We start from the raw sequence: 27,089 nt of genomic DNA, 5'->3' as shown, positions 1-27,089 counted from the left end.
ATTACCCAGTGCTCATCACGGTAAGTGCACTCTTGAATCCCCCTCACCTGTTTCACTGATCCCCCACCCCCCTACTCTAGTAACCATAGATTTGTTCTCTATAGTTAAGAGTCTGTTTTTTGCTTTGTCTTTCTTATTCCCCCACACCCCCTTTGCTCATTTGTTTTGTTTCTTAGATTCCACATGAGTGAAGTCATATAGTCTTTGTCTCTCTAGAAGACTGACTTATTTCACTTAGCATAATACTCTTTAATTAATGCTCTTGTACTTTTTGGTAAATACCCAGTAATGCCATTACTGGGTCATGGGGTAGCTCTATTTTTAACTTTTTGAGGAAACTCCATACTGTTTTCCACAGTGGCTGCACCAGTTTGCATTCCCACCAACGGTCCACGAGGGTTCTTTTCCTTCACATCCTTACCAACACTTGTTGAAATCTCTTTTTAAAACAATCCTAGTGATATTAACTGGCAAGCAATTCTATGGACTCATAAAAGATGATGTGTTTGTACTAACAGCCTTTATCCACATTTGCCATAGGTTTCGGAGCTGACAGAATTCTTCAGTAGAGGGGTTAAATGATTTAGAAAGCTAGTCTGAGGCGGGCAGTATTCCAGGTGCAAAGAGAAAATAGGAGATGAGAACAGGGCCAGCTGATTACAAAACGGTGACACCTCCTCTTGCATTCAGCTCCTTACATCAAAAGGTGGAGTCTGTATCTTCACCTCTGGAATCAAGGCTGGCCGCAGGACTTGCGTTGACTACTGGAAGGGAGAAGTGATAGATGCCACTGCTGACCCTACGTCTTAAGCAGGCCTTGCGCTCTTCTGTCATCTCTCTCAGAGATCCAGGAAGCCAGGGTCAGCCGGCTGGAACGGGAGAGATCAAGGGCTGCTGAGGCCGGTCCTGCAGGAGCCCACTCTCGAGGACTCCCCAGGTGATCTCACACTGTGACCACACCCAGCGGAGAGCTCTGAGCCCGGGTCTGGATTAGCGGCAGCATCTTGCTGACCTGGAGATTTTTAAGTAAACTTAACTACTTATTGCTGTATGCCATTGGAGTTTTTGTGGTTGATGGTTACGCAGCATTACTGCGGCCATCGATAACCGGTGGAAGAAGCAAGGGAAGGGTGAATGCTCCCAGGAGTGTACGGTTTGAACTCAATGTCTGGCAGGATGGTTGGGAGAAATGAGTAAGAGAACATGTATCCAGTGTTTGCCCCAGAGTCGGCACATTTATTGTAGTGGCTCCTTGAATGCTTGTTGAATGGACTGTGGCTGGGAATGGCAGGGGAACGGGGGTTTTAGGTTCAAGTCGGTACAGCTAGTACTTGGATTCTTAGCTTCCCGAGGGTGGGAGCCAAGTCTCTTATCCATGTTTCATTCTGACTTCATAGCATATACTGCAAATCCCACATACATTAATAATAAAGTACAGGGAGCACACCAAGCAAGTGGCCTTATGCTCCAGGACTGGCTTCATTTGGTTTTGTAGAAAACTTTGTTATTTCTGCTTAGTTCAATGAGGGAAGAGTTCCATTAACATTTTCCCTCAGTCTGTCCTCTTATTAAGAATGCCAGATGGGGGCACCTGGGTGGCTCAGTGGATTAAAGCCTCTGCCTTCTGCTCGGGTCATGATCTCAGGGTCCTGGGATCAAGGCTTGCATCGGGTTCCCTGCTCATTGGGAGCCTGCTTCCTCCCCTCTCTCTCTCTCCCTGCCTACTTGTGATCTCTGTCTGTCAAATAAGTAAATAAAATCTTTAGAAAAAAAAAAAAAAGAATGCCAGATAGTTCTTATGTCTCTAGATTTCTATTTTCAGGTTCTCTATATTTGGAAAGAATCCATGCTTGTGCAGTCGACTGTAGCAAAATAATCCGGCAGCCAGAGGTTTCAACAGAGCCTTATACCACAACTTGCAAAAACTGTGCTTTCTTCTGTAAGCCGAATGACAACTTTAAGGAGACTGATATCCAGATCTTAACTTTTTGTCTGTTTGTATATTGATTACCTATGCTAGTTAACTAATGAGGTAAAAATCCTATCTTCTAAAATTTAAATCATCAGGCATAGAGATGGTCTTCCTAAGAGAGGCAGAAGAGATGAACTTCTTTTTGCATGAGCTTGGAGCTCATCTGAGTCAAAATGGAAAGCTTTTTGGGTCCTTTTCCAATCGCACCCATGTTGGGGGGCCTGACTTTTGTCTTGGCCTCCCTGATCAGGACTGCCCTCCCTCACATGCCCCGACCACTCCAGATCCGTCTTGACCAGCCTGGCAGGCTCTGGACCCAGACTGCCTGCAAGTTCAGACAAATCCCAGCTCCCTCATTTATTGGCTATGAATTTTTGGTTCAACTGCTTCACCTCTCGAGGCCTCAATTTCCTTAACCTTCAAGTGGTGATAATACTAGTCCTTGTTGTAGGGTATTTGATGAGATAATCAGCTAGCTTAGAGGGCCCAGCAGGGTACCTATTAAATGTCAGCCATTGTGATCTAGTAAATTAAGTAGGCTGGTAATCAGTTAATGTACATACTTTCCAGATATGTTTGCCTGTACACGGGGGTTTTTGTTTTTAACTTTTATTAGAAAATAACTTTGAATTTACAGAGAAGTGGTAAAAGTAAGAATAAAATACAGAACACCCATATAGCCTTTATTTAGATTCACTTACTGATAGCCCATTTGCTTTATCATTCTGCACGATATATATATATATATATATATATATATACATATATATATGATATATATAACACACACAAAAATATATATAATTTTTTGAATCATGGGAAAGTAAGTTGCTTATGTCATGAACTGTTATTCCCAAGTATTTCCATTTTTTTTAAAGTAAGCCACATACCGAACACGGGGCTCAAACTCATGACCCCGGGAGTCCCATGCTTTACTGACTGAGCCAGCCAGGCACCCTCAATACTTCCAAAGAATAAAGATATTCTGATATTCTCTTACTTAACCACAATACCATCAAATTCAGCAAATTTTACTTCAATATGTTACTCTTATCTAATCTGTCTGTAGTACGATTTTGTTAACTGATCCAATAATGTCCTTTATAGCATATTCTTCTTCTAGCAAAAGATCCAATCTGAGACCAGGTGTTGCCTTTAGTTGCCCGTATCTCTTGTCTCCTTCTATCTAGGCCATTTCCGCGGCCTGCCTTTGTCTTGGACGACACATTCTAATAGAGTGTTTGTCATTTTGAATTGGATCAATTTTCCCTCAGGATTTCATACAAAACATGCATTTCTGGCTGGACTGTTGCATCCATGGTGCTGTTTCCTCAGAGCATCCCATGTGGAGGCACACAACGTCCTCTTCCCCTTGCTCACATTAATTTTGATCACCCAGCCAATCCGAGTCTGCGTTTCCATTGTCGAGTCACTATGTTTCTCCTACAACTAGGAAGCAAATCATGGGGATGCACTTTATGGCAGTGTAGTACCTTGATTCTCATCAGATTCCCCTCTTAGATTAGTATCCACCAATGATTGTTAATCTATGCAAAAGGATGATTTTCCAACTGCAGCACTCCCTCCATATTTTCAGTTCAGCTTTTGGCATTCTGATGTAGGCAAGAGTCCTCCCTTACACCGTCAGCATTTGGCATTCTGATGTAGGCAAGAGTCCTCCCTTACACCGTCAGCATTTGCTAATGGCTCCCTTCCCTAATGTGTGCTTGTTTTAGTGACTTCAGATTTGTATCTGGAGGTATTTAGGCCTGCCCTTCCTCCCTTCCTTCCTTCTTTTCTTTATCAGTTTGGATTCGTGGATTTCTATTTTTCTCAATGGTTTATAACCATATTATTCTTAATGATTTTGATGGTCAAATTGTGCCAGATGTGGCCAGTGGTAGTCCCAGGGCTTTAAAATTCAGTTTCTCAATTGAAAGGTTCTATAAAGTTCCCTGAAGAGAGTTATTGTTTGAACCAGAAAGAGGCCTGGATCGCTGAGACAGCTCTGTGCTAGTAGTGGCCATGAAGGTTTTCTACTGATGCTGTGAACTTGCCCAGGAGTCTGAGAACACTGTGTTGAAAACCCATGCTTTGTTTTCTTTACATGTTCAAGATGGGAAAGAACATTTGTTTATTGTAGGCCTTCTGCCATTCCTTTGTAGTTGTTTCCCAGAGACCACAACAAAGTACAGAATTCACAGTGTTTGGGTCTGCACAGAGATGTAAGGAGAAACTGGGGCTCTTTTTATTATGGGCTCCAAACTCTTGGAAAGGGAAATTGTCTTGGTCAAATTACAGTGCAATCATCTCCTTTTATCTCTCCAGGGACATTTTACTGGAAAATTGATGCTGCAGTAGAAAGAAAGCAGCTGGTAATGCAGTAGCAGAGCACATCACCCCTGCTATTTATTATACCTCAAGAATTATTTCAGGCATTAATTTACTCGTTGATGGAATATTTAAAACTATTAATGGAATATCTAATGTGTTTCTCCATATGAGGAAGAACTTATCATTTCCTACAGTCCATAGGATTTATAAGACTTTCTGGTCCAAAAAAATACCCACACTGTCTTTCCATTGAGTTTTATTAACTATGAAAAGAACTAACATTCTATCAGCACTTACTCTGTGTAGGACATCGACTTAAACACTGCAGTTTTACAATTCCAGGAGGGAAATGATGATCTCATTTTGATGAGTAGGAAACTGAAGCACAGAAATGTTTAGTAACTAGCCCAAGGTCACACAGTTGGTGGTTGAGGTAGAGTTGAATCTGGTCAATACGGCTCTAAAGCCCAATGCAGAGACAGGAGAAGGGGGTGAACATTTCTTGATATTCTTAACCTACCTGATATAATGAACAAATGCAATGAGCAGGCATCCCAGGTAGAAGGAGAAGAAGATGAGGGAACTGAGAAGGATGGATTTCACATAAACAGATCCTAAGGGAAGAGAAACAACTTTAGTCAGCAAGTCCCCAGGAGAAAAGAGGACCGTGTTTGGGATAGGACAGCTTCAAGGGCCCATCTCCATCACACCCATTTTGAAATCCTAATACATTTCCATTTGCCGCAAAGGCAACAAAGCTGCTGGAGTTCCCCCAGACGTTATCCACAAATGCCGCCTTTCATAGTCATGAGTACCCAGTGCAAGCTAGGAAGGGACTTCCTGTATACACCTTCACAATTGAGCTCCCTCTCTTTCTGGAAGAGATTTAACAGAATGCTTTGACTGTCTCTTCTATCTCTAAGGTAAATATCCATTTTCTTACGATGTTTCTCTGGAAGGATGACATAAGTAACAATGCATATGACTGACTTCCTGACATAGAAATTGTTCTCTATTGAATCCTAGAGCCAACACTGACCTTTAATGGAAGGAACAATGGTCACTTTAAGGTTCTTTGTTCGTTGTAGATTCCAGGTTTGGTTCTCCTTTCCTGGTAAAAAAGAAGGAGGCACAGTAGATCAGATACTTGGTTCTTGGCCTTTCATCTGAACAGTTCAAAAACTGTCCACAATTAGCTCTGGTTGTTGAATTTCCTTGTAGCAAGAACTGGAGGAAAACCTAGCCTCCAAAGCTGCAGACCATCTGATACCCCCTTTGGGCCAAACTTTCAATGTGGCCTTTGCTTGGTGCATTTTGGTAGTATTGAAGCAATGAGACTGCAGCCCCCACTTCTTGAGTGAAGAAGGCTCGACCCTTCTTCTGCTATCCGTGTGGCTCAGTAGGCCAGAGACATCTGAAGGAAATAGCCACAAAAACAAAAGCTGTCTCATCTTTTGGTTTGCATTATTCCAGCCAGTGAAACTTTGTTTTTTGTTATATAGTCATAGAAGGACTTGTAGTTTACCAAAGATCAACAGACACTGGCAAAACTCTAGACTGCATAATTAAGAGATTAAAGAATGCAGAAGCTGAAATTTCACCTAATTGGCAAGGGAACCACGTTAAACTCAATAGTGGACACCCTCTGTGTTAATCACGTGTGGTTCATCAGCTGCTGGGGGTCTGGTTTTCAGTAAGCAGCCTGTGCCTTTCCCACAGTGGTGCCTGGGTAGTTACCCAGAACCATCTGTTCTGTGCCTAAGGGTTCACACAATCCCTGTCATGGGGAGAAACTGTCCCACTTTGCTTTCTTACCATCTTGCCAGGTATAATTTTGGCAACTGAAACTGAGAACTCTGAATTTTCCTTGTACATCCTGTGGAAATGATAACCGCTGATAAATACAGTGGCTCCATTACCAAATTGATCTTAGAAAGTGGACCCTGATATGCTATGTAAAATCATTATTTCATAAAGCCAAATATCTGTTGAGTAAAAGGTCTACTGAGAGTATATACCTCACGTGGTCTGAGGACTGTTTCTTACCCTGGATAAAGAAAGATCCTCCACAGGCGTAATCTTCAGGCTTTATCACAAATACCACGAAGAACTGCTCGCCTGGAAAATCCTTCTTCTGTGTGAGACATAACAACTAGTGAGAGCAAGAAAGGGTAGTAAAAGGGGAGAAAGTGCATGGTGGGGGTGGGGGAGGCAGGGAGAGAGGAAAGAGAAGAAAAGTGGAGTTCACCCCTGCCCTCTTATTTCTTAGAAAGAACCTTCAGATACCCATGATTTACTCCAGATTTTATCCACAATAAAATAATTGTTACACACAAAAATTTCAAGCAAATAGACACACTATTCTAATTTCACTCTATGTTGTGTCCACTTAGGTGCTTAGAACTGTAATAGGTCCCAGGTAAAAAAAAATATGTCAATAGCCTGTGTTTAATAATGAATACTTGTATATGCTGTTTTTAAAATAAGCATACTCTAGAGTGTTTTAGGTTCACTATATTAAGTCTTTATTATTTAAAAATCTAATGATAGGGGTGCCTGGGTGGCTCAGTGGGTTAAGCGTCTGCCTTCAGCTCAGGTCACGATCTCAGGGTCCTAGGATCGAGCCCCACATCTGGTTCCCTGCTCAGCGCGAGTTTGCCTCTCCCTCTCTCTCTGCCCCTTTCCCCTGCTTGTGCGCTCTCTCTCTCTCTAATAAATAAATAAAATCTTTAAGAAATTAAAAAAAAAATCTAATGATAAATGACTTTCCTGAAAGTCACACAGCCACAATTAAGTAATTTAAGTTAGGGATTTGAAGATTAAGTGAGGAGACCTGAGTTGTTAAGTCCTGGCTTTAACTTTCTCTAAGTGTGCTTCTCTGTGTCCCAGTCCCCCTACTCATGAGTGAACAAGAATAGCTATTTGGTGTATCAAAACTGAAGCACTAAGAAATTAAAGTTTAATAAAACTTTTGACATTTGATAGCTAAATTATAATTAACCTCTCTTCATTCCTTGTTATTCAGTAAACAGTATCACCTTACCCTGGAGAACAGACCAAGTTGTAAGTAATTTGGGTAAACACCACCCTAAAGGCAGGAACAGAATCTTTCTGAAAATCTACTGACATGATATATATTCATTTTTCTATAAAACTGCCATTGAAATAACTTAATGACAAATGACAAAAGGGTGAACTGCTATACACATGTGGTCTATATTCCTTTGAACATATCCATTCTTTCCAGAATGGAAGTCCTCTTTTGGTTACTGTTATAGGTATATAGAGTATTAGAATTGGTTCAATTCCTTTAAATAGATCAAGCTTCACACTAAATTGGCAACCCCCAATGAGGAGATTGGCATCTCATCCTACCTCTCTAAGCACTCTGTCAGATATGTGTCCCACTGCATCATGGGTTCCCAGGACTTCGCAAGGGGAATGGGGCAAAGCCCATGGGCTTTGATTTCAGAAGTAGCGATCTTTGCTTTATTTTATTTTATTTTTTACTTTTATTTTTTAAAAATTTTATTTATTTGAGAGAGAGAGTGAGAGAGAGAGAGAGTACAAGTAGGGGTTAGAGAAGAGTATAGGGAGAGGGAGAAGGTGCAGACTCCCTGCTGAGCAGGGAGTCCAATGTGGGGCTCTATCCTAGGACCCCAAGATCATGACCTGAGCCAAAGGCGGAGGCTTTAACCCACTGAGCCACCCAGGTACCCAGCAATCTTTATTTTAAAACCTATCATAAAGGAAAGAGATCCAAGGCACACAGTGAATGATGATAACTTCTGGATGCTGGTCCAACAGGTAACCTGACCATAAACTGTGTATTGTAGTTGACAATAGTGGACACAGAAGTGATGTCTCACCTGCAGGGTGATGGCAGCTTTCTTGGTCATGGACTGATACACACCATTAAATTCCACATTGTGGTCGAGATCATATACTGGGCACTGTAATGCACATGAAGGATAAAAAAGAAAGCTTCACTAAGGCCATACTACACATACCACACATTCTGTCTGCTTCACAGAGCAAGGGGTTCCTTACTAGGCCAGAAACCAGGAAACCTTTTCTCCAAGTAAAGTCATGAAACAGTCCTCCTAAAACTCGGTGCCTTGATTTCTAAAGTCCTCTCAAGTGTCCTCTAAAAGGTTACTTTATATCAAAGAGACCTGAAAAGCTTGTCTTAAAGTGTATGGTGCCTTTCCCATTTGTTACTAACACATTATGAGACAAAAAGGGGCTATGGTTACAATAAAATTTTTTTAAAAAAGATTTTATTTATTCCTTTGACAGAGAGAGACACAGTGAGAGAGGGAACATAAGCAGAGGGAGTGGAAGAGGAAGAAGCAGGCTTCCCGCAGCTCTATCCCAAGAGTGTGGGATCATGACTTGAGCTGAAGGCAGATGCTTAACAACTAAGCCACCCAGGCACCCCTACAATAAAAATTTTAAAATCTAGGCTATAAGCGGTAGGTTTCTATGATTCTTGTGCAGCCCACGGTTTGGTCTTCCATTTTCTTTTTTTTTTTTAGGATTTTATTTATTTATTTGACACAGAGAGATCACAAGTAGGCAGAGAGGCAGGCAGAGAGAGAGAAAGAGGAGGAAACAGGCTCCCTGCTGAGCAGAGAGCCCGATGTGGGACTCCATCCCAGGACCCTGAGATCATGACCCGAGCCGAAGGCAGCGGCTTAACCCACTGAGCCACCCAGGCGCCCTGGTCTTCCATATTCTTTGTCACAATCTGCCCTCCCTTCCTTCTTCCCTTTGTTTATTTTGGTGAGGGATTAAGTATTCTCTATCTACCCCAAATCAGTGTCTCCAAACTGATTATCCATTTGTGTGCACAAGATACTTCTTTTATTATTTAGCAGTTTTGCAGGAGATACAGAGTAAGAGGATGACATGGTCCTCACCCTCCTCTTTCATTTGTCCTGGTGATGAAGTTCTAGAACCTAGGTGAGGTTCGGTGGGCTGAGGTCCGGAGCCGATGACCAAGAAAGAATTCTTGAGACATCTTTGGTGCAAAATGGTGGTTTATTAAAGCATGGGGACAGGACCCATGGGCAGGAAGAGCTGCGGCCCCTAGTTGTAAGGGGTGGCAGGTTATGTACCCTGCGGTTGGGGGAAGGTGAGGGGAAGGGAGGTTTCAATGGAGTTTTCATATGCTAAAGAGGGCCTACAAGGTGCCAGGATGTCTGAGGCCTACCAGAGGCCTTGCCCTTGCAGCTTGATCAATGTTGTCTCTAGACCAGCCATTAACATTAAGATAGTAGGGAGACTTTTTGGTGGGATGTCACAATCCTGCTATCAATCGTCTTTGTTAGTGAGATTTAGGGCATTCGTAAACCAAGGGAGACTCCTGTCTAGCAGGATTGTGAGCTCTGCAAGTTAACTATTTGCTTATCGTTCATGGCAGTCAGGGCTGCCTGAGGGATGCTACACCTAGGACTGAGGGGGAACAGATGGGGGGGCGGTGCAAGGTGGCAGCTTTTGCTTTGTCTTCAGCCAGTCTTGTGCTCCCTCATCACTGGGACAATATAATGCTCCATATTGAAAGGCTGACAAGTTATTAAGACTCACCATGATATTCTGGACTGAGACAACAGAACACGGATAAGCCATTTCGGACTGGACTTTAATGATAACCGAGTCCACATCATCAGGAAATTTGTATAGAAAATACTGAGAATCAGAAAAAGAAATTGATTTGTTAATATTCAAAAAAGTTTTACTGTTATGAACTCAAACTGGTTTTACATGAATAGGATTGTTTCTTCTCACATTAGACACAAAGTTCAGACATAAATCTCCATTAATTCAGTCATCCATTCCTCTCACATATAGTGAGCAACAGCTGTGTGCAGGGCTCTGGGCTCTCTGCCAGATATTAGGCACACAGCAGTGAACAAAACAAGGTAGGCATTTTAGAAATGTTGTCATTTCATTTGCTAACATTTCTCTCTCAACTCAACCTTCCTGCACTTCATTCCAGTTTCTGCTTAAGATTCCTCCCAACCCTTTGAACTAGGGATAGGTAAGACATTTATTTCTAGGTGATCCTTTTTGAAATAGGAAGCTCCGCTTTGAAAAGCAGATAAGCCTGTTCTTCAAGATTCTTAACAACCTTCCTTTAGGCAAGAATTACAGGAGACCTACCCCTGCCCCTAGACTTCTTGTTCAAGAATCTGTTTCCCGGCTGGAATGTAGTGAGATGGTATTTCTGTTCAAAGATCAAGCACTATTTCATACCCTGAATTATGTTTATATTTGAGCAGGCTGAGACACCTTTAAAACTATTTCTCAGGTATCAACAGAATCAGGAAGCATTTATAATAGAAGTTATACCATTTACCCAGATTAGATTATGAATCCACTGTTTATTAACACTGCGTTTTAAACATGTTGCTAATAAATGAAGAAAGGAGACTCCTATCCAATAATTATAAATGTGGTAACTGGCTGAGAAGCTTGACATAGAGATTTTGAGGACACCAACCAAAACAAGCCCAACATCCTAGGACTCTAATAAATCTATCAGTTTAAAGGAGAGACAAAACATGTTAAAAATTAATTTTGTATTCCAGCCTCCTCTTTACCAACCTTATACTGAGAACCAGAACAATAAAAATAGAATGTTGTCCAATAATCCAAAGCCTTCTGATGGGGAAAAAAAATAACCTCAAGATTAAGGAGTGTCATTAACGCTGCTGCTTGGAAGTCTGTTCATGCCTTTTAACAGATGGCAACACTCCCAGGAGCCCACTTCATTTTGACCTTTCATTTTGGAGCTTGATTCATATATATAACACAGGGCTCTTCCAAAGGTAAATGCTCTGGAATTCTCAAGGGGTATTTTTGGTTCTTAAGGAAGCCAAACTTCGTAACTCATGAGCATTACGGTGATCACCGTTAGCAATAGGGAGTATCGTGTATATTCCTATATATTAGAGGAGTTGGTTTTATGCAAAAATTAGATAGCTATTGAAGCTTTATCTATATGCCAAAATATTATCAATCTTCTTTATCTCTAAATTACCATCAACCCCAAATAAATATTTTTGACCCTTGCCTGGAAAATCTACTTTTATCAGAAAGGAGCTAATGACAAGGATCCAAAGCAATGGCTCGAATTCAGACCAGAAATCACCACCTTGAGTCCTCACTACTTACACAGTTTCTGTAACCTGCTTCTATCTGATAATAAAGGTTCTGTGAGAATGTGTAATAGTTTGGGTGAGTTTATATAAATAGAAAAATCTGTCCTACAACTGAAGAGGATATAAAATTTCGGCCAAAATGGGAACAGTTAATAGTAAGGTCAAAGTTGCATAGATATCAAAAAAGTTTTGTTTTTATTAGTTTGTTCTAAGGATGTTTTACTCCAGTTTGAGATTTATATGCAAACTACTTGGACTTTCATATTTACATACCTTTTTAAAAATAAGAGGAAGCCATCATATATAGTCATCACTGATTTTCTACAAACTGGAAGTACACTCTAGCATTCCGTTACCATATTTAGTATAGTGCTGTACAGCACTATTAGACTAGACTCTTTCTATAGTTGGGGTGTAAGTTTTTCCCCCCCTCTTTAGATATCTCCCATTACACCTAGCCACTAGTGCTTTATATTTATTTTTTAAAAATTTAAAATCAATTAATTAACATATAATGTATTATCAGCTTCCCAGGTAGAGCGTAGTAATTCATCAGTTACTTGTATCACCCAGTGGTCTTTACATCACGTGTCCTCCTTAATGCCCATCACCCAGTTACCCCATCCCCCCACGCCCTCCCCTCCAGCAACCCTCACTTTGTTTCCTAGAGTTAAGATTCTCTTACAGTTTATCTCCCTCTCTGATGTCAAATATTTCATGAATGAAGTGGCCAGGAAATGTTGAAGGTGAGAGATTATGGCCCTTTAATCATGGGAAGTTTAGCTCTGAAAAGATGTGTGGGAGTTGGCCCATACAGGTCTGGAGAGCTGATTGTGCCCATCTCTTCCCGACTCTGTATTCAGGGACATCAGGCTGGCAGCTTGAGATTAGCCAGAATAGAGGAATTTTCACCACAGAAATGGGCAACTGCTACAGATCAGGAACTTCTCTCTGGAAACTGGTCGTTCAATATTTACCAGCACCTAAATGCTTGTCATAGAGTTACACCAGTATCCATAGATTATGTTAATCCCAGTTATAGCACATCTGAAACAAAAAATTAAGTAGCCATGTATGACCTAAGCTATATCACAGCCTACAGAAGATTTACAAAAAATATCAGGACATTAAATGAATCTGTTATAAACTTGCTATCGCATAGACTTTACTCTTTTAGAAGTGGCGAAAGAGAAAAGGAGCTAGAATTGTCCATAGAAAAGCAATTTAAGTGGAAGTTTTCAAGTATTTATTCTGTTTATGATTATGGTTTAATGGAGAGCACAGCATAAATATCTAATTCTTCTCATGTCAGCATTCCTGGTCTCTCTTTACGACAGGAATAACTAATTTATTCTACCTGTAACACTGTAGAAATTAAAGTCTGTCTTGTTTTCAGGGCATTTCCTGGTCAGTTAATTATTTGTGTACCTGTATTGTGTTTGGCCTTCCACTCCCTGGCCCCCCAGCGCCCATTTTGATTACAAGGTCCATGAGGGCAGAAGTTACATCTTTTTCTCTTTCACCTCATGTCCCCAGCACCTAGTACAGTTGAATACTGTCCTTGGTGCATAACAGGCACACAGTTTGCTAAAAGTTGAGCCAAGGAACATCTGTCAACAGATGTCATGCCTCCCATTTCACACCGATTAAGGGGATAAGATTAAATGCTGTGTCTAAAATTCAAGTAATATGAACAACATGCCAAAAATGCAAATATAGCTCAAGATGTGGAAAGTCTAAGGCAATACCACATGCTGACTCTACCCTATTACTGTGGCTTTCTGGAGGGTATTGAATCATGATAACCTTGAAACCCTTCACTTACCTGAGGTTGAGAGGGGCTGGCAGTGAAGTGAAAGGCAACATTTGTCCTGAGAAATGTAAGTGGGAGAGGGGAAAGGGGAAAAAGTGAGAGAGAAGCTAAGTTAGCAAGCAAAAATGATTTATGTAAAAGAAAATCATCTTAAAGTCAATGCAAGGAAAGCATTTGCCATCAAACTGACAAAGTTAACTGCATGAAGATTTGCTTTCAACTCTCAAGAATGATCAAATTGGGGAGGGGATCAATTTTATGTCTTTGTATACCCATGACATCATACCTAGTAAAGTAATTACTTGTTTACTTTTGCAGACACTTTTGCCTTTCGATTCTCTTAAGGATTTACAATCAAGCACAGGATTTAGGTGTCAGAAGTGGGCTGAAACAGAGAGGAAAAGAAGGCTTGAGGTCCTTTTGGATAATATAGGTCATGCTTCAAAATAATTGGATGTATCCATGGTAAAAGATCATTATTTTAAACATGGTAAATACATCATCACCATGGGACGGGCCCTGGGGCTAGAAGCATACTCCTGACCCCAAGCACTTCTCCAAATGCCTGCCACACCAGCTAAAACTCCCGTCTAAGACTATGTCCTCTTCAGGTTACACATTGCCTTCTAAGGCCATCTCTAAAATGCAAATACCATCACAAGAATATAATGAAGCAGTTTTCTCTCCAGTTGGTAATTTACGGTGAACTATTTAAAAAAAAATATTTGGCTTATTTATTTGACAGAGAGAACACAAGTAGGCAGAGAGGCAGGGAGAGGGAAAGGGAGAAGCAGGCTCCCCGCTGAGCAGGGGCTCAATCCCAGGACCCTGGAGCCACCCAGGCGCCCCTTACTGTGACCGATTTTATTAGCTATGTTTGTTCTTCTGTGAAAGACAGCAGCAGTCCAGCACTGAGGAAAGGAGAGTGTGAGGAACACGTGGGAAGCGTAGCCTTGTGGCAGAGAGGGCTGGCTGGCGTGAACACACATGAAATGGATTAAGAAGCTGGAGCACACAAAGACAAATTGGCCTTCTCTATAGTTTTGTAAAGGGCTGTTTTTGGCCTTTTACACTTTCTGGCTCCTGCCTCATCTTTAGCTGCGAAGCTCACTCACACAAGCCCACTGCACTTCTCAGTGCTGGCCCTTGTGGGGGGACTAGCCTTTCCTCCCCAACCCCCCTGTCTGGCCTGTATTTCAGGAAACCCGAACCTGAACTTGTCTGAGGGCCCCTTCCCTTGGTGCTCTCTAAAGAGTCTTCCTCTCTACTACTAATTTTTCTTTAATAAAAGTTAGAAGTTTTAAAAACTTAACTGAAGATTCCTTTATAAAGGACATGCCAAAACATTTAACAAGGAGTTTATAATTGGAGGCGTTGTTTAGAAGTCATAGAACTTGAGCGCTATTTCTAAATTTAATGGCCAACAATTTTAGGCTGTTGGCAGACTGGGTGCAGAATTTAGCAGTGGCTGCAATTTTTTGTGAAGCTACTCCCGACAGAAATGATCAGTGTCAAGGACTGTTTCTGTTGAAGAACAGTTGAAAACTTGTGGCCTGAAGTCAGCTAAAGAAGGCAAAGTCAATGTCAAACACAGTTGTGAGTTGACTCCTGAGATTCCACCACCAGAGTCCTCGGGACCCCATGCTGTGTGTGGCCTCAGCTCTGTTCAGTTGCCAGGTCAGGGGAAAGAGAAAGACACTGATTTTCTTGGCTGGCTACACATAGCAGGAGATTTCCAGATGCAACCAGTTTCCTTTGGCCAGAGATTTCTTTTGTATACTCCCCTATCATTTGAATTCCAGTTGTAACACTGAATATATAGGCATCAATATGATTTTTCCCCTTCTTTTTTATGGTTTCCTTACGGGTATAATACATACAACCTTCAAAGCCATTATTTTCTTGAAGACTATCTCATTTAAGTCCTCTTTTTCTCACAGAGTCAACAGTGTAAGCAAAAATAAACATTGTGTCTGTTGCTGCTGAAACATGTTGCTTCCTTCCCTGGGGCAGTGGGGGGTGGAGGTGGTGACCTGCCACAGGTTGGGGAAGGTTTATTTTCACCAAGAATTGCTAACCAACAGAACAAAGCTGAGGCTCCTGCACACCACGAGAGAAAGAAGCGTAACATGGTCAACCTGTTTGTTTAAACAAATTAAGCACAGGAAACAAATGTTTATTCAATAAATAAGAAAAACTCAAAAGCTGACTTTGTTCCCTTGTTTTGCTTAGTTTGAGGGAGAGGGAAGAGGAAAGGACCAGATGGTGTCCAGAGAGGGAAGTGTGCAGATAAGGGAGACAGGAGAAGAAGAGAGAGAGGAGAAACCCATACAGAAGAGAAATAAGACAGAAGAACACGGAAAGGGTGGTGGGAAGAAGAGAGGGAGGGTGGCAAGAGAGGCAGGGACCAAAGCTGAGTCGTTCTTGGGGTGAGTACCAGAGAAGACTGTGAGATTGCCGGCATCTTCTTCATGCTGTGAGAGCCAGCCCCTGGCACAGAGGCCAGTGTGTGTGTAAAACCCCCACTTTGTTTGCTGAAGGAAATTATGCCCTATTATTCACTTGGACTATGGACTTCAGAATACCAGTCCCTGTTATCTCCTTACTGCCATCTGTTATGAACTCCCCCTGCTCCCCCCAACCCTTCCAGCAACCCTCTGGTCATGCCTAAATTTCTACCTCATCGCTCTGGTCTGAGTATAAACTCCACATGCCTGGGCTACATCTCACCCTTTCTTGCCTTCTCGAGGACTCCGCTTCTACAAAATTCAGCGGTCCTGTAAATTTTATACACCCCTGGCTTATAAATATATACGAATATCAACCACTTTCAAAATAAATAACAAAAAAACCCTCCACCCCAACAAAATGCCCCCCCCCCCGTTCCTGTATTTCACTCCTTTGATGTCAATCTCTACCTGCCCTCTCCTTCACAAACCAACTTCTTAAAATCGTGTTCTGCTTTCATCCCTCATTCATCCTCTCCTCTCTCCCCTACTGTGAGCATTCTTTTCCCATCTCCCTGAAGTTGTCTTTGGTGAGGGTAATAGTCACCTCCTAACTCTAGTGACTTCAACCTTCACTTTACCTCTCTGGGACATGTGACTCTGACGACCACTCCCTCTGTCTGGAAACTCTTTCCTCCCTTGGGCTCTGTGACATCTGCTTTCCTGGGTTTTCTCCCACAAAACTGCTATGTTTGCTCTGCTGCTTTTGATTGCTTCTGTTTCTCAGACCATCCCTTCCATAAGAATGTGACCTGCTGTTCTTGACCTTCTCATTTTCCATAGCCATGTACATTACATATATATCTGATTGCCATAAAAATCACATACATATTCAATTGCCACAAAACTCACAAAAAATATCAGTGAATCTCAAGTCTCCATGTCTAGCCCAGGGCTATCCCTTGAGCTCCCGTCACGGAAGTGTGATCGCCTGCTGGGCTTCTGCGCTTGGTTGGCCCTCAAACACCTCAGACTCCACAGGATCAGAATGGAATGTGCTATCATTTTCCTGATCCTGACCCACTATGGCTCTTGATGTCAGACTTCTGACATCATCGTTGGAATCATCATGGACTCCCTTTTTGTCAACTTCTTCTTTTAATTGATCGCCAAGTCTTATTGACTCTATTAGTACATAAGTAACCCGGATGTGCCTGACCCACCTGAAGTACCATCTTTGCCCAGTGTAGCATTTGGTAAGGAAAAAAATTGGAAAAGTAATGGAAATCATTATTGTAGCCTATCCCCGAACACCAGAGGGTGATTACATAGTATGACACATGGCAAAATGGTCTAAAAGCCTCTTCACTCTCCCATTTCCTCAAAAAAATCTACTGAGTGAGATGGTAGCTGCATCATCTCACTCAAGTTTCTCAAAACAAAGACTCAGATCCCTACTTAGAAGTCTGGAGGAGGGTCAGAGCCTGGAAGGACTCAGGTAGGACTGTATTTTTTTTTACATATTTTTTGGCATTTGTGGATTATCCCTGTGTATATTACTTGACTCTTTCTCTCCCTTACAACTTCATTGCTGCTGTAATATGTTCAGTTCCTAATCATTGTTTACTCTTCTCGATTCAAATAACTTTTCATTTGCTTATTTGTCTCTGCCCTCTCCTCTCTCCAACTCATCTTCCATGTGACTACTAAATTCATCTCTAAAAATCAGATTTGTTTATTTTATCCTGTTGCTTAAAAGCTTTAGTGGCTCCCATAAACTAAAAGTTGGCATTTAAACTCCCTAGTGCAGGGACACCTGGGGGGACTCAGTCACCTAAAAGTCTGACTTGATTTGGCTCGGGTCATGATCTTGGGGTCATAAGAATGAGTGCCGTGTGGGGCTCCATGCTCAGCGCACAGTCTGCTTGGGTTTTCTCTCTCTCTCTCTCTCTCTTCTCCCCCCACTCCCACTTTTGCATGCACACACTCTCTAAAATAAATAAATCTTAAAGCAACAACAACAACTCTCTAGCACAGCATATAAGATCTCAAAGATTGAGGATTGGGTGCTACTATCTGTTTCTCTGTGCTCTTTCCTGTTCTTCCACCTCAGGCACCGTGTGGGCCAGCCTCCCCAAAGCACTTAAACTCAGTCTGCTATCTGTAATCCAGACCTTTCTTCTGAGCATCATGCTAGTGTATAGCCGACCTTCTGCCCAACATCTGTACCTGAAGTTCAACATGTCCCAAAGTGAACTTATCATCTCTTCCTTCCTCAACCTTCTCATTTTCTTAGTGGCACCACCATCTACAAGGGAGGACGCCATATTTGATTCTCCCATCTCCCTCACTCCTCATATCCAATCAAGTTTTGTCAGTTTCATCTCTCATTTCTTCAGTTCATCTCATTATTATCTTGACCACTGCATTAAGCCTTCTAATTTCTCTGCCTCCAGTCTTGTCCCCTTCAAATCCTCCATACAACTATGACAACTTAGACAACTACCTAACTTTCTTCACACCCCTTCCAAGCTCCTCCCATCCCATGATGAGGTGTCAGCCTGCCCCTACAGCCTCTGGCTCTTCCCTCTCTGTGACTTCACACTCCACTTCACAGAATGCTGATCACTGGAATTTGGGAAAATGAGTGGTGGCAAAGCTCTGTGTGTGTGTGTGTGTGTGTGTGTGTGTGTGTGTAGGTGGGTGAGGGATAGTTAGATGGCAGGAAGTAATGCTTTAAGGCAGAATTTTATTTTTAAGACTTGATTGAAATAAATAAATGTTTCATGGAATTGAGAAACATATTTAGGGCAACATAAAAATTTGGAGGACAGTTTTTTTTTTTTTTTAAGATTTTATTTATTTATTTGACAGACAGAGACCACAAGTAAGCAGAGAGGCAGGCAGAGAGAGAGGAGGAAGCAGGCTCCCTGCTGAGCAGAGAGCCCGATGTGGGGCTCAATCCCAGGACGCTGGGATCATGACCCGAGCCGAAGGCAGAGGCTTTAACCCACTGAGCCACCCAGGCGCCCCTGGAGGACAGTTTTAAACATGAATTAGAAATAGCATATTATAGTGGGAAGAGCTCAGAACTGGGAGTTAGAAGGAGAATCTAGTCCCGATTTTGCTCTTTCTTAGCTGTGTGTTTAGTTAAGTCACTTAACCTCTCTGGGTATCAGTTTGTTCATCTGTAAAAATGAGGTGAGTGGATTCGATTTCCGAAATTCCTTTCATTCTTAAACTTTATGATTCTGGAAAAAAATCCTGAAACATGTTTCAGATACCTTCCAGTCTACCACTCAAAAACATACAACAGAAACTGCCATGTTAGGACTTTTGAGTTGATTTTTCAGTGTTTCTTTCATTATCCAGACTTTCATTATCCAGATCCATTACCACCATCCTCTGGTTTTCTGGGTTGCCAGCAAGATTGGTATGGGACAGTCCAGAGCCAAGGAACAAGAGACACAAATATATTTCTATTCCCAGTTACCATCTCTTCTCAGACTTACTTATTCTCGTCAAAGCCCTAGTAATTGTGTGCATTTTGAAATGTTCTGAATGTCTGGTTGCTGAGGTCAAGTCATGTTATAAGAAGTGGAAACAGAAAACAATGTGAGGGAATAGATTTGCAGTCCCACCAGCAAGCTTATCATTCATTAACGCTTGCACAGAGTTGTGACCTTATGATTTCAGTTTCACAGAATTCAGTACTCCAAAGGGTCTAATTAACCTCCCAGGAAAACCAGCTTGAGAATTCAAGTACACTGCCGCCAGGTGACAGCAACAGGTCAAAGACACAGAGACCAATCAGTAAATGTGAGGCTTCTCGGAAGTTCAAACTGCACTCTGTTCAAGGAATGGGCTGCCGCCTCCTTCCAATGTATCATCATGAATTCCCCTATTGTTTAATATCCTAAATAGATTTAAGTATTAAAATAATTAAATGTAAGCACCATATTTAGAAATTACTTAGAGGTAGTGGTTCTCAACTCTGGCTACATGTTAGAATCACCTGGAAAACTTTAAAAATATATATTCTAATGCTCAAACCTCCCTCCTAGAAACTTTCACTTAATTAATCAGGGTGGATTTTATCTACCAGAGAAATTTTTCCACCTTTATTCCCCACCAGGGGTAGGAATGAGGGGTTTTTTTGCTCTTGGAATTATTGTGTCACTTTTTTCTACACCCAAAATTAATGGAGGGACTTGGAAAAAATGTTGTGACTACTTCTCTATCCTAGCCGTTCACTCTTCCATCTGTCCATTCATCTGTATGGGTATACATTGTCACGAACTGCAGAGAAGTCAAAGATAAATATTTGATTCCTATTAGCAATTCCTCTGGCTATCGACTTCTTTATAAACTGCTTTAGAAAATTGAAGGTGAGCTTTAAAATAGAACAAAACATTCTGATCAGAAAAGTAAGCTGTAAAAGTAATGTACTATTTTTAAATATTCTGATTTTTTAAAAAAGATTTTATTTATTTATTTGACAGACAGAGAGCACAGGTCGGCAGAGAGGCAGGCAGAGAGAGAAGAGGAAGCAGGCTCCCTGATGAGCAGAAAGCCCGATGCGGGGCTCAGTCCCAGGACCCTGGGATCATAACCTGAGTCAAAGGCAGAGGCTTTAATCCACTGAGCCACCCAGGCGCCCCAAATATTCTGATTTTTAAAACATTCATCTTTCTTTTGAAGTGTAACAAACATTTGGGAAAAAAGCGCAAGGCATAAGTATATATTGAATGAATTTACCAGGTAAACAACCATACATTTCCTCTTTCCTCTCCTTCTGTAACATTACAGAATAGTTTTGCCTGTCTTTATACTTTGTATAAATGGAACCAGTTATGTATTCCTTTGCATGGCTGCCTTTGTGTCACATTGTGTTTGTGAGATTTATCCATGTTGCCAGGTACAGCCATAGTTTGTTGCTTTTTATTGTGTCAATAAAATAGTGTGTCAGTGAATAGGAAAATATATATCTAGGAGTTGGATTTATAATAAGTAGGAGGGAAATTGCATTGTCAGGCTTTTCAAATTATAGAAATTGGTAGGTTAGTGACATCCCATTATAGTCTTAATTTGTGTTTCTGATAGCTAATAGGATTGTGTTGGGGGGATCATTTTGGCTACTTTCTTTAGTAAAGTGTTCAAATCTCTTGCCTATTTTTTTCCCCCAATGGTCTTGCCTTATTTGTTTTTTGAAAAACAGGTATAAAAATAATACTGGTCATTTCAAATTAAAGAAAAAACACAAAACAAACGGTGGTAAAGCCATACAAGGAATACGACTAATCAATAAAAAGAAACGAACTTTGTGCAAAAAAATAAAAAACCAAAAACCAAAAACCAAAAACTAGTCATTTCAAATAACTGACTTGTGGTTTGGGTGATTTTGTCCATTGTTGATTTGTTCTCTACTTTATTGGTTTATGCTCTTATTTCATTACTTTCTTTCACTTTCTTTGGGGTTTACTTTTTAATTTTTATTTTTTTAAAAAAGATTTTATTTATTATTTATTTGACACAGAGAGAGAGAGAGAGACAGTGAGAGAGGGAACACAAGCAGGGAAAGTGGGAGAGGGAGAAGCAGGCTTTCAGCAGAGCAAGGAGCCCGATGCGGGCCTCTATCCCAGGACTCTGGGATTGTGACCTGAACCGAAGGCAGCCGCTTAATGACTGAGCCACCCAGTGCCCACCCAGTGGACACTTACCACATTGATTTTTAGCCAGTCTTCCTTTCTAACATACACTTGAAGCTATGCATTTTCCTCTAAGCAGTGCTTAGTTGCATCCTAGAAGTTTGGATATATCATATTTTCATTATCATTTGTTCAGAATGTTTTCTAATTTTCATGGTAATTACTTTTTTGACTCAAAGTCCTTTAAGGGACACCTGGGTGGCTCAGTTGGTTAAGCCGCTGCCTTTGGCTCGGGTTGTGATCCCAGGATCTTGGGATCGAGTCCCACATCGGGCTCCTTGATCAGCAGGCAGCCTGCTTCTCTCTCTGCCTCTGCCTGCTGCTCTGCCTGCCTGCGCTCTCTTTCTTCCTCTGACAAATAAATAAATAAATAAAATCTTAAAAAAAAAAAAAGGCTATTTAGAAGTAGACTACTTGATTTCCAAACATTTGGGGATTTTATAGATATTATTTTGTAGTTGATTTCTATCTCAATTCCATATACAGGGTTTTAGTTCTTTTAAATTTATCAAGATATGCATTAGAGCTTGGCAATTTTGGTAAATGTTGCATGTGCACTTGAAAAGGTTAGGCGTTCTATCGTTGTGAGATACAGTTTCCTAGATACATTAATTAGTTCAAGCTTGTGATCATGTTCATCAGCTCTTTCTATCTTAAAGGGCCGGACAGTAAATATTTTAGGTTTATAGGCCATAATGTCTTCATACCAACTACTCACCTTTACCATTGTGGTATGAAAGCAGCCAAAGACAATACATAAATGAATGGGAAGGGCTGTGTTCCTATAAAACTCTAGTTACAGAATGCAGTGGCCAATCTGTGGGCCATCATTCATCAATGTCTGGTCTATCTAATTACTATGTAGTAGTATGTACTAGTATGTACATACTACCTATGTAGATAGTACTATGTACTATCTAATTACTATGTACTATATACGTAGTAATTAGAAACAGAGAGATTGTGAATTAGTCCAATTCTTCTTTCATTCTGAAATTTTTGCTTTGTATGTTACGAAGTGATGTTACTAGGTGCATACAAATTTAGAATTTAAATTTGTTTTCCTGGTGAATGCTTCTTTTAGAAATATGAACTGTCCCTCTAGCTCTAATAATGCTTCTTGCATTAAGGCATATCTTGTATAATATTATATATATATATATATATATATATATACACACACACTACATCAACTTTCTTTTTGTTTGTATCAGTATAGTTCTTTTACTACCCTTTTATGTACATTTATATATTCTTTTATTTAGGGTTGTATTCTTTTAAGTAACACATACTTAGTTTCCTTTTTTTCTAAATCCCATTGACATTCTTAGTCTTTTTCTTGGCATATTTAAGTCTATTTATATGATTAAGACTTTTTTTCACTGGGTAAATATAAACATTGATTCTCTTTCTGAGACCCTACACACTGGTCCAAAGTTCTAGTGAGCAGTGTAGGTCATAGGATTGTTTTCTCAACTTTTGCTCCTGAGAGCTTCTCATTTTTCCTCAGAAAACTTATTTGTTCCAGTGAAGCTGAGTCTGGGTCTATGGGCATGCAGACTTGGGGACACAAACTTGTGCACACCTGGGGGCCAGTCTCCACTCTCAGCAGTACCTAGACTCACAAGCGCTGAGATTTTTGCCTATAAGAAGCCAGAGGCACAGAAGAGTGGGTGATAATGGGGCCAGCAGCCAAGAGTTTACCTGTTTTTTCTCATTGATTTGTAGGAGTCCCTTATATATTCTGCTATAAACCCTTTACAATTATGTGGGTTGTCTTTTAGTTTATGGCTTATCTTTTTGTTCTCTTAATGATTCATTATGATGAGTACAAATTCTAATTTTGATAAGCCAATTTAATGATAGTTTCTTTTAAATTTTCTTTAAAATTTATTTAAAACACTGAGAGAGGATGAAGTGGTCTGACCCCTTGAGAAGCCTCGATCTTAGAAGAGAATGGGGCAGAAAGTCCCTGATCTTTCTGGTCTTACTAAGGAATAGCTTTTCTGTTTACATTTTCACACACAGATTTATGCCATACTTAACAAGGGTAACCTCTGGAAAAGAACAGATCCCTCAGAGACCATTCCCCCAACTGAATTTCTTATACGTATGTCTAATACAAACAATTTGAGATGGTGTATCCCAACTGATTTTGTTTCAAAGGATGGTAGTACACGGAGAAGGGGGAAATAGTCAATAGATACTGCACAAAAGACAAAGCCATGTGACAGTATTTTCTACCTGTATACATGCTTAACCTGGAAGGAGAAAACTGGACTAGCAATAAGGACAAGAAAAAATAGGTTAAGGTCTTCCTCAGAAGAAAAAGGAAAATTGCTTGAGGAGAGAGGCACTGACGCATAATACAAAAGCACCCAGTCACCAGGGCCCCTTGATTGGACTACAAGCGGGCAGGATCCTCACACAGACCCTTGAGGACAGATATGCCTCTGAGGTCAGGCACTGATCCCCTCTGCACTAGTCCGTACCGCTTCCCTATAACAAAGGGTACAGTCCCGCTGCCCAGCTGTGAGCAGGATGGGTCAGAAGGTGCTAACACAACATGCCAAGTAGCTGATTTCCTCCTTGCGTGCAGACTTGGCAGAAGGGAGGCTGGATTGAGCACACCCAAGCATGGGAAGAGCAGACAAATGAACAGAGAAGGGCCACAAGACCGTCCTGCTTACTGTAGCTGGAAATGCTTGATCTTGGTGACCAGCAGTTTGTATTGAGCGCCCAGGGGAGCCATGGAGGCAACATCTACAAATACCAGTTGTTCCAGAGGTCCTGTTTCATTGGTTGCTTCTGAGGGACACAAAGTACGGCTGACTTCCTGGTAGTTGTAGGTCCTCTGGTATCTGCAGCAGCCGATGGAAGGAAAAGCAAGCACAAATGAGAGAGAGACTTGGTGAACCAGCAAGGAAGAAAAGCGATCTTATTTCATTTCTCTCCAAATTTGTTTTCGACTGCTTATGTTATAAAATTTCAGAGTGGACCTACTGATAGTAACTTAGTCTGGGGCATAGGCTTGTGTGGTTTCATAACAGGGACTCGAGGACTCTTCATGCTGACCATGACCACCCTTCGATGGTGTGTCTACATTATCTTACACCATCTTCCTCATTCAATGAAGGAAAAAATAACAAATTCTGAAGGGAAACTGTGCTGATAGAACAACCAGTTGATTTCATATTCCCACTCTTTGAGCTTTTGCAAAATGGAACATAAAAACAAACAAACAAACAAACAAACAAACCCCACAGCCCAAGTCAAGGCTATGAGAGTTACTATTGTTTCAATTGTCAAATTACTCAGCCACTAAAATGAGTTAACACCATGCTAGGTACCTATGTCTGAATGCCTTCTGTTTTTTTTCTTAGTAGTGCAAGAGTAACTTATACAGTTTCTCCTACAAAAGTATAAACTACACAAGGGCAGGGATTTTGTTTTCCAATCCCCCCACTACTGTATCCTTAGTTTCTAGCACTTAGTTGCACTTAACTGCTATAGAATGAAGGAGGCACACTCTTTGGGCATTTTGAAGAATGGAGGTGTTACTCACTTACCCTGATTTCGGAACCCAGCCCTGTTCTCAGTGAATGATCCACTAACCAAGAGCTACAGAATATTGTGGGTAGAATGAAAATGCTAAAGCTTCTTCTGGGTGCTACACATCTGCGTAGAGTGCTTGCTCATCTGAATTCAAAGAATCAGAGTGCTTGGGTGGCTTGGTTGGTTGAGCGTCTGACTCTTGATTTCAGCTCAGGTCTTAATCTCAAGGTTGTGAGTTCAAGCCCCATATTGGGTTTGATGCCTGGTGTACTTAAAAGACAAAAACAGAAGATGGAAACTGAACAGACCTGGACAGCTCGGGTTATGTCTTATGACTATTATTTGCACTTAGGATGCATGTGATGTCAACATTCCAGAAGACTGAGTTCCCCTTTTACTAGGGAAAACACCAAGTAAGGTCTAGGTCATTGAAAGAAAACAGGTGTAGCAAAATTGTCCAGGAGAAGATCTACTTACAGTCCTTGGAAGAGCAGAGGAACCTGCCAGGATAGCACCCCTTTCTGCTGGCGAACCACGACGAGAACTGGGTAGTCGAGGTTCTCTGAGGAACTATTCACATAGACCCGGACAGCGTTCACCTGTGAGCCAGGGCAGAAAGAGGGGTAAGGCAAATCACACACACACACACACACACACACACACATGGTGGCTGCCACCTGACATGATCTTCAGTGAAAACAGATTCTGGAGGCTTCAAATGGTAGGCTTCATTGGACAGTCCATACAGGGTTTTGAGAATAAGCCCAGAAGAGAGAAAGAAAGATACTGATGTCTCTTCGCATTTGAATATAAATGCTACAGATACAAATATCTTCAAAAAAATTAAAAAAGACCTACGAGCTCCTTAAATCATTCTGTGCTTCAAACCAAAATGTTATTGCCATGTTTTATTAAAGCCTAGCAGATGGTCTGGTGCTCCCCTAGCAACAGATACCACAGGGGCTGAGTATTTCTCTCTTTGCCCTGCTCCAAGGAATAAATCAGTCCCTGACACAAAATGCTTTTCTCCATCAGCAGCTTCACGGCTCCTTCTGAATACACAGATCAACCCCAGGGATTTAACACTATCATGGCTATTTTAAGGACAGAAAATTGAGCTATGGCCCTGGATCTAGATTGTTCTGGTGTTTCCCTTTATTTTGTGTAATACCATAGAATACATGGAAAGAACAAAATAGGAAAAAGACATGGTCAGAAAGAAAAAGTAGAACTTGATTTTTCACATGAGATTTCCCCTCCTGCTGCATTAAAACCTTAGTGTTCCCTTGAAAGCTTCTTTATTAGGGAGAAGAAATGAAACAAGAAAATCTTGCAGCTCTACATGTTCAATACAGAAACAGAGGAGACAGAACCACATGGGTATCATGTAACTACTATTTGGTTCTCTTACATCATTCTTCATTGAACAACTTTGCTTTTTTTTTTTTTTTAATGTTGAAACAATCCAAGAGTAATTTATTAATTTGGTAAGAAGCACTTGTTCATGAAGGAACATTTTCTTTTTTTTTTTCGTTTTTAAAAAAAATTTTTTTTTTAAGATTTTATTTATTTGTTTGACAGAGAGAAATCACAAGTAGACAGGCAGGCAGAGAGAGAGAGGAGGAAGCAGGCTCCCTGCTGAGCAGAGAGCCCAATGCGGGACTCCATCCCAGGACCCTGAGATCATGTCCTGAGCCGAAGGCAGCGGCTTAACCCACTGAGCCACCCAGGTGCCCCGAAGGAACATTTTCTTGAGCCTAAGCTCTATATGTTTCCATGGAAATTAAGCTGCCCCGATAACTACCAACATCCTACCTCTAGTACAGACCTTTTCCCTAAGTTCTGGATGTTCCATGAACACCTCAAACTCTACCTGTCAGAAATGGAATCTATCACTCTCTTCACTCTCAACTTTAATTTCATCTGTATTTTCTTGCTTATTGAATGGCCTCACCAGGAAGCCATTTCATCTAATGAGAACCATTAGATGAGAGCCATCCTTGATTCCTACTTCTTTAGTCTTCTCAGTCAATAGGTCGTAGAATTCTACTGCTTCTGTGTCCTTCATACTGTCTGTATCCAGACCTTCCCCTC

The 27,089-nt window shown here is 41.1% G+C and overlaps 1 protein-coding gene across 13 annotated transcripts in view; it reads right to left on the bottom strand.

Moving 5' to 3' along the window:
* SIDT1 (SID1 transmembrane family member 1) overlaps window positions 1-27,089 on the bottom strand; it is a 479,838-nt gene that overhangs the window by 41,500 nt on the left and 411,249 nt on the right. For 7 of the 13 annotated variants that reach the window (XM_082738922.1, XM_082738923.1, XM_082738925.1 and 4 more), the window contains 8 exons: window positions 25,473-25,594; window positions 24,131-24,301; window positions 13,298-13,343; window positions 9,896-9,997; window positions 8,176-8,259; window positions 6,353-6,440; window positions 5,346-5,417; window positions 4,827-4,920 (listed from right to left, as the gene is read on the bottom strand). In XM_082738922.1, coding sequence (XP_082595048.1) covers window positions 4,827-4,920; window positions 5,346-5,417; window positions 6,353-6,440; window positions 8,176-8,259; window positions 9,896-9,997; window positions 13,298-13,343; window positions 24,131-24,192 — 548 coding nt within the window. In that variant the 5' untranslated portion in view covers window positions 24,193-24,301; window positions 25,473-25,594. Of the gene's footprint in view, window positions 1-4,826; window positions 4,939-5,345; window positions 5,418-6,352; window positions 6,441-8,175; window positions 8,260-9,895; window positions 9,998-13,297; window positions 13,344-24,130; window positions 24,302-25,472; window positions 25,595-27,089 lie in introns of all 13 variants that reach the window. The other 6 variants (XM_082738916.1, XM_082738917.1, XM_082738921.1 and 3 more) reach the window with 3 other exon arrangements.

Source organism: Mustela nivalis (genome assembly GCF_964662115.1).
Source record: "Mustela nivalis genome assembly, chromosome: 1".
NCBI lineage: Eukaryota > Metazoa > Chordata > Mammalia > Carnivora > Mustelidae > Mustela > Mustela nivalis.
This window is presented reverse-complemented; position numbering and strand designations above follow the sequence as displayed.